Source organism: Gavialis gangeticus, unplaced genomic scaffold, assembly GCF_001723915.1.
Source record: "Gavialis gangeticus isolate Ggan-Ray unplaced genomic scaffold, GavGan_comp1, whole genome shotgun sequence".
Taxonomy (NCBI): Eukaryota; Metazoa; Chordata; order Crocodylia; family Gavialidae; genus Gavialis; species Gavialis gangeticus.
The window spans coordinates 13,085,216-13,095,249 of NW_017729033.1; the positions used below are offsets into that span (position 1 = coordinate 13,085,216).

Consider the following 10,034-nt stretch of genomic DNA (forward strand, 5'->3'; position numbering starts at 1 on the left):
AACCTTTTTTGACATTCTAGCGACATTAGGCTGTGCGCGCTGTTCCTGCCTATTGCTATAAAAGAAGTAAGTCTTTCTTGCCTGGTTGGTTTGCTTTAAAATGATAGAAAAATTGGGAATCCAGAATAAAAGATGGTTGCAGAATTCTACTTTATCCAGAATTGTTTTCCCCTTTGAATTGTCACATAAAATAAGATCAATATTATCCATTGTAAGCCAGCATCTGCAGTATTCAGGCAGTGTGCAGCTTGAGCACTAGGTCTGATCTTTTTCAAAGCAGCAAAAGGTATCCAGATACTTTTTTTCATATTAAAATCAGTAAAAATGACTGTACCAGCGCTCTAAATCGGTTCCAGAATGTCACTTCATCCATTTGAGAGCTATCAATAGACTTCTTGTTGGACAGGTCACTTAAGAAACCTGCTATTTCCTATAAACCTCAAATAGCAAATCAATGGTTGTTTCTTATACTACAATGATAAAACATATATTTTCACAGTCCTTTTCATTGTTTCAGGTGAGTCCTTTGAAATTATCAGATTCATATTCTGTGCTGCTAAGCACCAGAATATGTTTTTGCCCTAGAACTCAGAATTAAAACTCAGGTGTGCTGGAGAAGTTTTTTCTAGCACATTTTATAGATTTTTCCTCTGCTAGGAAAATTTGCTCAAAGTGCATCTAAAGTCATGAAAGTCTATTTACAATTATTCTCCCCTGGTAGTATGGGAAAGATCATTTCAAAGAGGGAAATTAGGACAAGGAAATATTACAAACATTTTCCAGTAAGAAATTTTGGAAATTGCAATAGAAAAAACATTGCACATGGTAATATTCTCTCCCCTATTCAGTGACACTGCAGTTCATTTTGTTTTATAAGAGGTTTTTGCTGCTTTTATATTTTTCTGGTGTGGATACCCCCAGTTCGGTGTTCTTGTTCATTTATTCAGGCCAGTGGAACTTTTTCACCACTTCTCTTCTGCGAAGAAGCCCGAACTTTCATCATTTTCAGAAACTTAAAATGGACTAAAGGTCCAAAACTGAGTTATAAAATCTTGACTACTTTTCCCATTCGGTATTGAATTTATTTTGTGGCTTGGAAAAAGTTGCTTATTCTTTCTGCATCTCTCATCTCCATCAAAATTAACAAAAATGGTAAAGTACTGAAAATCTTGGTGGGGATCACACTGTAGATCTAAGAAGCATCAGAAGGATTATGCCTCAGGCCCCTATAACTCATAAAAAGTGGATAAAATATTTTTTTATTAGGAAATGGCATTTGAGCCAATGACTGTTGGCAGCCCTCATCTTAAACATGACAGCTGTTGCACATTTATTGCAGGAACCTGGCACAGTAGACTGTCAGAGCCAAGTTTTTCAAGGACCCCACTACTGAACTGCCACACAATTGACACACACAAGTCGGAGTTGTACATGTGCATGGATACAATCAAAACTGCATTTGCAAACCCTCCGGTGTACAATTATGTAAAGTTTGGGGTAGAAGCTTCCCTCCTGGGTCTTAAATGAAAAGAACGTACCAAGCAGTTTTGCAATGCTGCATTTCAGTATCCCACCCTCTTGAAGTCCCAGCTAGTCTCCCGTTTCAGCGGCATGATGAGTGCTGGGTCATTTGACGTGTACACCGCTCAGGGCTGGATTAACCCTTTAGTGGGCCCTAGGCAAACAAACGTGGGCCCCAGGCCGGTCAAGACCCTGCTCCCCACCCCAGCGCCGCCACCCACAGGGAGCAGGGCTTGGAGCCACCGCTAGGAAGCAGCCACCATGGTGGCAAGGCCAGTGGAGGAGAGGGGAAAGGAGGTAGACGGGGTCATTCCCCACCACCGCAGAGGGAAGGACCGGGCCCCCACCCCAGCAGCTCAGAGCCCTAGGCATGTGCCTAGTTTGCCTGTGCATTAATCTGGCCCTGATTCTGCTGCCAGTAAAGTTGTGATCATGTAATAGAAGGATTTCTTGCAAAGGGGTGGTTTTGCTTGTGCGGTTAGGTGGGAAGTCCTCTCTGCAGTGCTAGCATAGGAGCTTGCATTCAGAGTCCTATGAGTGCTCAGCCAAGGGTTTGCAACATTCATTGTGTGAATCATCACTTACTAGACAGTGTCTCATCAAGCAGACTCTTTCCCTTACCATTTGCAATCGTAACCACCAACTCTCTCCCCAAATGGTCCTTTCTAACACCTGGAGTACTGTATTTCCTTCCCAGCTGTCTCATTCCTTTCTGTTGCTGTGAGTTCCCTTTATCAAGCTTTCCCACACAGATCTTGCATCTGATCTCAATCCTGTACAGACCTATCCATCACATCCGCTCTGCTGAAGCCCCTGTCCACACCTCTTTTCAACTATTTTTGATTTGTCCTACTATCTGAACTAGAATGTAAGCACCTCAAAATGAAAATTTCTCTCTTTGTATTTAGAGGTCCGCTTATGTTTATAACTTCCTATGAATAATGCTGTGAAGGTGTGTTAGAACAGCAGTTTTGTGAGTGAGAAGGTTTAAATGGCTTCACAGCAGTCCTTTGAAAATAGCTGGGAGCCTTGTGATTTCTTGCTTTATACAGTATGAAATGAACCTTTGTTGTGTCATCGTGTACTGGCTGTAGATCTTCAACAATGGCTGTTTTTTTTATGAATAAAGAAATGCAATTTCTTCCTGCTCTCATTTGTGACTGCTGCTCTTTCTGATCTCTGATTCTAGATGGCACATTGGATGAGGCAACAAGAAAAGATCTTTTTACAGACACCTTCTGTAAAGTGTGTGGAGCTGTGCTACAATTTGAGTCTCAAAGGATTTCACACTATGTGGTAGGTCACAGCAGATACATGTAAGAGGATACTGATTACATTGCTATATTCAGTGCTGATTATACAGATTATGGCCACCTATTTTTTGTATAGTGACATAACCCAGAGTTACCCTCGTTGATAAATGTTGGTTTTATTTGCATGCAGTGACTATTACAGTTCTATATCTTCAGTTAACAGCATTTATACAATGCTACAATTGAGGGATTATGCAAGTAGCCTAATTCGATCTTACATGATATAGCAAACTGCAAATCCTATTGAAAGTATTTCTCAGAACTAATAAATATATTGAGCAATTGCCACATATGTCAGACAATATACTTTTATTTTTAAACCTGGTCCTGTATATGTATAGAGATTTTTCAGGCACTAGCATTTCCCACAGTTTGAGTCAAAACACTATGATCTCTTCACTCTCATCCTGGCCAAGTTAAATAGTTTTTAAAAGAACTGCCAAAGCAAGTGCCATTTTTTGGCTTTTAGTAGTAACGGAGAGCTTGGTCCTGCAAGGTTCAGCTTTTCCTTAACTCCTTCAGCTAAAGTTGACATCAGACATTTAACATCCCACAAAAATCAGGCTTAAGTTTCTTTTTGCTGGATCTGACCTCAGATATAGCTGCAAACACTTGTAATGGCTCCCCGACTCCACAGTCTTAGGGAGACATCAGTGGGGAAACTGACCTCTTGATTCTCCTGGCCCATACGTTGGATGGACTAGGTTGTTCTTTTGAAGCCATTTGGATAGTGTCAGCTCAAAGGAGGCAAATTTCTTTTGAATTTGTAGGTGACTAATGTATCATGGAGCTACATGTACTACTGCAATGCAGGGACGTGGGCATAAAAGTGGTGAGGAGATATCACCCCAAATTTAAAATCTGTAGAAACAGCTGATCCTCCACACTGTGAGGCAGGATGCACCAGTCTGGGAGGCAGAGGAGCTGGGTTCTAGTCTTGGTTCTACAGTGGACTTGCTCTGCGACCTGAGGTGTGTATGTAGCCTGCCTTCATCTGTGAGAGGACAGAAAGGATACTTGTTTCCTTAATATACTGGGGACTGGTGACTGTAACAACTGCTGTGAAATCCATGAATGAACTGTTGGATAGAAGTATCAAGTATTAGCATTATTTTTTAGTAAATATTATTACACAAGCTGTTATATGTTCATCTGTGGTTCACTCACTGTGTGACTACAATCAGAAAGTGCAAAAGCAACTTCTGCTCAAGCCCATTCTAATTTCTGGATGAGAAAGCACATGGGTCCTCACTAATGAAGTAGGAATAATTCCAGTCTCATTCCAGGGCAAAAAGCATGCTCAGAAAGTTCGACTTTATTTCCAAGTACACGGTGAGCAAGATGAGGGGCAAAAGTCTGGAAAACAGAAGAAGACCGATTATATCAACTTTCAGGTGATGTCTGTTCAGAGCACTATCGAGAACATTAAACTGCTCATTGTTTGCCTGATAACTGAACCTGCCTTTGGTTTCAGATGGATGGAAGTGGAGTAGTGGATAAAAACAAATACTGCAGTCTCTGCAATATGATTTTTACTTCCCCAGTTGTTGCTCAGTCTCATTACGTGGGGAAAATCCATGCCAAAAAGCTAAGGCAATTAGCAGGAGACCAAGCTCAGATGCTAGCACAGAGCACCCAGCCAGAAACTGGTGAGAACCAAATAACCTTTATGTCCGCTTTGATACATGTGTATTCCTGATTCTTCCCTGAAAAAGTTAAAATGAAGTATCCTCCCATCACTACTTCTCAGTGCTTTTGCAGTCTGAAGTGGGGCAAACACCTTGCCGAAGACATTGTTTTAGCACAAGTTTGGAGCTAGAGATCCACAAGTCCCTGTTTTTACATTGATGGGCCCTTGGCAAGTGTCTCTGTATTTCCATTTCTCTACTTGTGAAATGGGAGTAAGATGTACTGTAGGGTTGTGTGAGGATTGATTGCAAGCCTTAGTAGCTATTATACTAATTAAGAAAATCTATCCAGGAACATGTTACTGAGACTGGCCCTATGTCCTAAGAGTGAGTTCTAAAGCAACCTTCTTATTCTCACACCATCTATCCAATATACCTGCAGGAGATAGGAGAAGGGAATATGCTGGTGAAATAAGGTCATAAGATTCTGGAGAAAACTGCAGAATTATGTAGACTCTTTGGGTTTATCTGTACCATCTTCACTTGCTGCTTCTCCATGTGTACCAAATCCCAATAACAAGCAGTGCATAGAGCAGCCATGAATGCATGCCCATAAGCATGCCAGAGACAGGAAGCTAATGTGCAGCTTAAGGGCACTCGGGGCAATTCTGTTGCCATAACTGGGGGAGCTGGCATGCACAGAGTTGGTAGTAAGTAGGCAGGACATACTTTGTGGCAGTGCTGAGTGCTGCATGGAGAGTGTGCACACATGGTTATTAACAGCTTGGCCAGAGGGCTGCTTTCCTTCAGCTAGAATAGCTCAATGCTTCTGTGTGCATTATTCCAAAGAACTGTGCCAGACTTTCCTTTCTTGTGTTATTAGCAAGTCCACCCACTGGTCCTTCTGCATTGCCAACACCCCAGCAGCCCTCAGCAGAGAAGTCCTCACAAGACATAGAGACTGAAGAGTCTGCATCATCCTCCAGTACGACTTCAGATTTAAATGATCCAGACAAGTATTGCAAGCTCTGTTCAGCTCCCTTCAATAACCCACTGATGGCCCATCAGCACTATGTTGGTAAGAAGCACAAAAGGAATGAATTGCGGAAGAAAATGGTGAAGGACCTGGGGGATGAAGCTCTTCCTGCAGAATCCAGTGCAAATGGTAAGTGAGTAGTGGAGAATTATTCCAGGGTCTTCAGTGAAGCGACTGGCACTTAAAAACCTCCAGTGACAGAGCTTCTACAGTGCCTCTAGGTCATCTGTCCCAATATTTAACCACCCTCATAGTTTTGAAGTTCTTCATATTACCCAAACCAAGTTTCTGTTATCTTTTACACTCTGGACACACACTATAGTCTATATCAGCAGTTCTCAACCTTTGCTGTACCAGGACCCACTTGTAAACATCAGTGGCCAGTCCCAACCCAGTGCCCTTCACTCCCAACCTGCTGCCCTCCACCCCCAGACCCCAGCCCCCTGGTTTGTGGGGTAAGACATGAGTGTGTGGGAAGGGGGGTGTGGAAGTCTGCCAGCCTACAAGGGAAAAGCCAGTTTCCCACGGTTTTCTCCTTTAAAGGAGAATCTCTTTTTAAAGTTTGTTCAAGACCATTTCATATATTCATGCGATCCACTTTTGGGTCGCAACCCACAGATTGAGAAATGCTGGTCTGTATCCTCTTTATACCAGCCCTTTTTTGTATTTGAAGGCTGTTATACCTGTGGCGCTCAACCTTCTGACCCTGCAGGCCAGATGGATGGCCTGAGGTAGGTCTGGAGCCTAGATCCCATGTGGTGTTGGCCCACGGGCTCAACCTACTTCAGCCCAATCCAGCTGTTCTGACCCTGCCCCAGACTGGATTAACTGAGTCTGTTCCAGCGTGCTACTTAGCATGTGTCAGAGCACAGGTCTGTCATGTGTACCCATTGTACTCAGATCCAGGACCAGTTTATACAGTAGATATTTACACATTACCTACACTGTGTATTTAATAAAACTATTAGTGCCCACAGTAGTGGGCACTCTAGAAATATTTTAGAAGGGAAGATCATAATCAGTGTCAATTAACATAAATAATAGTCTCATTACTGTTTGAATAGTGCCTGTGTTGCTCTGTATGCTTCATGGTTTACCTTCACAGCACTCATCTCTGTTTAAAGGAAAAAAAGGTGTAGTTGTGGGTGATGATCTCTATATGAGGTCTGTTGCATATGGGAGTGAACAAGATGTCTTTTGTGTGGTGGTGATGCTTACAACCTCTTTAATATGCAACTCTGTTCTTTCAGCAGTCGGGGTTGGTAACTACATATGTCCTATATGTAACATCACCCTTACCTCTATAGAAATGTACCAGTCCCACATGCAAGGAAATAAACATCAGATTAAGTAAGTATTTTGTTAATGTACCTCTCTGTTTGCATTACTTTACTGCATGTGGGAGTTTATATTAGAGAATGACAATAGAAGGAAGAAGTGCAGATTTGTATGGTCCCTACCTGCTGGTTGTTATATCAAGTGGCTATATCCTACTGGCTAAAGAGATGCTCTCCATGTAAAAAACATTCTTCTGACCAAAAATGTTCACCTCCTTTTGGGTGGTAACACTCCCTTGCAGAAGTCCTATACGTGGACAGCCCATTCTATGCCAATGTAACTTCACTGACCACCTCTGGGTCAACCACACGTAAAACTGGAGTCATGCATTTGTGAACCTCTCTCCGAGAATTGGTTTTCTTTGCCTAGTTAACTCATTTGACCCAGATGCATTATGTGGCACACCACATTCTTAAATCTCTCTGGTTTAGAATTTTACCTGGCATTCTACAGTAGCTCAAATCAAAACCAATCAGTTTTAATAACTCAGACTTTATATCCAATTTTTGCAGAGAAACCATGGTTGTCAATCTCATAAAGAATTCAAAGAAAACATATGACTCCTTTCAAGATGAATTAGCTGATTACATCAAAGTGCAGAAAGCAAGAGGCCTGGAACCAAAAACATATTTCAGAAAAACAGAGGAAGATGAGTTTAAGACCAGTGAATTTGAAGAAAACAATTACCATGACGACACTGTACCTTTGGATGTCACGTTTGAACAAGACGAGTATTCCAGCCCTCTTTCAGAAACGTGGACATCAAATGCTGTTGAAAACAGACTGCCATGCTGGTCGCCAGCTCATGAGACTAGGCTAAGACTAGAAAACACACTTACATGTCACTACAGCAAGGAACGTTATTTGGAAATGACATCATCTCAGGTGACTTCCTACAGAGGTGACAGCTATGGCCCAGAATCAAAAGAATCGGGTGACTGCTATGACCACGTCTCTTCTGATACAAGCACCAGCTCTCATAAGAAAGAACAAAAGGTTCAGAGGAAACAAGACAAGGAGGAACACCACTTTGGAAAAGAAGTGAAACATGAGAAAGAGCCCACAAAGCAGAAAAGGAAGGCAAACAATGAAGACACTGATCCTGGAAAGGAAAGTGAGAAGCAAAAGCAAAGGAAGGTTGATACAGACTCAGCAATTGAGAAGAAGTCAAAGCACAGTAAAGATAAAAGACTTAAAGAAATAGCCACTGAAAAGGAGAGCAGAAAACACAAAAAGGGTAAAAAGAAGCCCCAAATTGATGGCAAAACGGATGAGGAGATACTTTGGGATGAGTCTATACTGGGATACTGATTATGTTTTAATTAACAATAAGAAGTCATCTCACTTTTTAGTCTCTTAACCATGGTGTACTATATTATGATTCATTTTTTTTAAAGAAAAAAACAAACTTTTTGGTCCCAGTCTTTGAAGCGGGTGACAGCCTATCTTCTGAAACTATCAGGTAGTAGATAGGAATCTGTTTTTACTAATCTTACACACACCGCAGTTATGCAACAGTCTGTATGAACTTCAAATCTAGGTCAGCAGTTTACAACATTCATTTTGGAGTTCCATCACTGTGTATTGTTTCTTCCAAATAATATTCAAATACTAGAAGTAAAGACACAGAGTATGGAGGGTTTCTTTCATTCTTCCAGCATACCAAAGCTTGTAAAATTGAAAATAAGTACACAATATTCTCGACCATTTCTGTATGTGTTTCACTAAAGGATTTTAAAGAAGAATGTGAGCCTATTTAGGCTTTGGGTTCCAATTCTTATTCACTATTGTTGTTTTTTCACCCAGCTCTGAGGGTGGAAAGAGAAAGGGTCTTTATTAAACATGCGACTGATTGTAAGAATGTGTTGTCCAGTATGCTTTTCTTATTGCTGTAATCCAGATTTTTAGTTTAGAAAATACTGGAAAAACACCTGATACAAAATTAATTTAAATTGTTAATTGAAACTATGTACTATTTATCATTTCACCAATTCAAACTAATTTGCTTAAAAAACTCCACCCAGAAGTCTTGGATTAGAAGTTAATATCAAAAAATAATGTTTGAAAAATTTTAAACCAGGTTTGCATTTTTTTTTTAAATATGGTTTTAACAGCTCTTCATTTATGATGTGGAATTAGACCTGGGTGGTATAACGCTAATAGAACATCAGGCGTCCTGCAGGTAGGTGAGATGAGCTATGGTCTTGGTCTGCGCTGCTCTTAGGTCAGAGGTACGGTGGGACATGGAGACTGGAAGACCTTGAACCCTCAGATTTGATTCTTCTGTATTGGGGTGAGGCATGTGCACAATGGAAGTAGAAGGCAGCTTGTACTGTGTCTGCTTGCCATATATGGGGCTAAATGACAGATTTTGGTCTCCTATAATGTCATCCTGGCACCTGATGCAGCATTAAATTGACTGCATTAAATTAAATGCCATTCTACTCTGAAAATAACCACATGAAAATGCCAGCATGGAATTTCATTTGCTCATAGTGATTTTAAAACACATTGTGTTCAGGTTCAAATAAAAAAGTTTTCTTGCCCCTGCACTGGAAATCTGAAAATCATAGTGGTTCTCTCCACTATGCCCTTGTTAGACCCTGGGCCTCTAGTGAGCTTGCCCAGGCGTAACCAGTTATGCAACTGTGTTGATGATGCATAGGGAATAGAGTCCAGATCATTCTGTCTTAGCTGTATTAGCTCTGGAGGCCTAATGGATGTGGAAAGTAGCAAGATCCCACTTCAATCACTAAAGCCATGATGTAGGGGAGCCGATCTGTGAGAGAAAAGGTGCTGTTTTCAGTCACTTTTCAAAATGGAACTGCACTTTTGGAAGACAGAGAAGCAAGTAAAAGTACTCTGTGAATATTTTTTAAAATACGAGTTGTAGAAACATTTTTCATTCCTTTTAATGGTTGTATCCATGTTCATAGCTGAACTCCACATCAGTATGTCCATTCATTGGAAGATGCTTGATCGAGGAATTGTATAATCCCTTCAGATCTATTTGCCTGACATTGAGTGTGATTTTAAGATTGCAGGTAACAGGTCAGATATTCTCCACCAGCATCTGGATATGTTTCTGTAGTTTATATAAAAAGAGATATATAATATTCTATACTGCATTTTATGTTAATAATAAGTATAATTCATAGTTCTCTAGTGACCTGTTTACCTGTATTTCCATATTTGTGT

At 40.8% G+C, this 10,034-nt stretch overlaps 1 protein-coding gene across 4 annotated transcripts; it reads left to right on the forward strand.

Annotated features, from left to right (window-relative positions):
* The first annotated feature begins 483 nt into the window (after positions 1–483).
* Positions 484–8,696, forward strand: KRCC1 (lysine rich coiled-coil 1). Of its 4 annotated transcripts, none has more exons than XM_019526436.1 (8): positions 484–605; positions 2,711–2,817; positions 3,605–3,805; positions 4,121–4,228; positions 4,309–4,483; positions 5,346–5,627; positions 6,752–6,848; positions 7,349–8,696. In XM_019526436.1, the coding sequence occupies exons 5-8, from the start codon at positions 4,309–4,311 to the stop codon at positions 8,145–8,147; spliced, it is 1,353 nt and encodes a 450-aa protein (XP_019381981.1). In that variant the 5' UTR covers positions 484–605; positions 2,711–2,817; positions 3,605–3,805; positions 4,121–4,228; the 3' UTR covers positions 8,148–8,696. The 4 variants fall into 4 exon arrangements, with proteins under 4 accessions (XP_019381981.1, XP_019381980.1, XP_019381978.1 ...); XM_019526433.1 differs by having other exon boundaries at positions 488–605; positions 6,749–6,848; XM_019526434.1 differs by lacking the exon at positions 3,605–3,805 and having other exon boundaries at positions 488–605; positions 4,110–4,228; positions 6,749–6,848.
* The last annotated feature ends 1,338 nt before the right edge of the window (positions 8,697–10,034 follow it).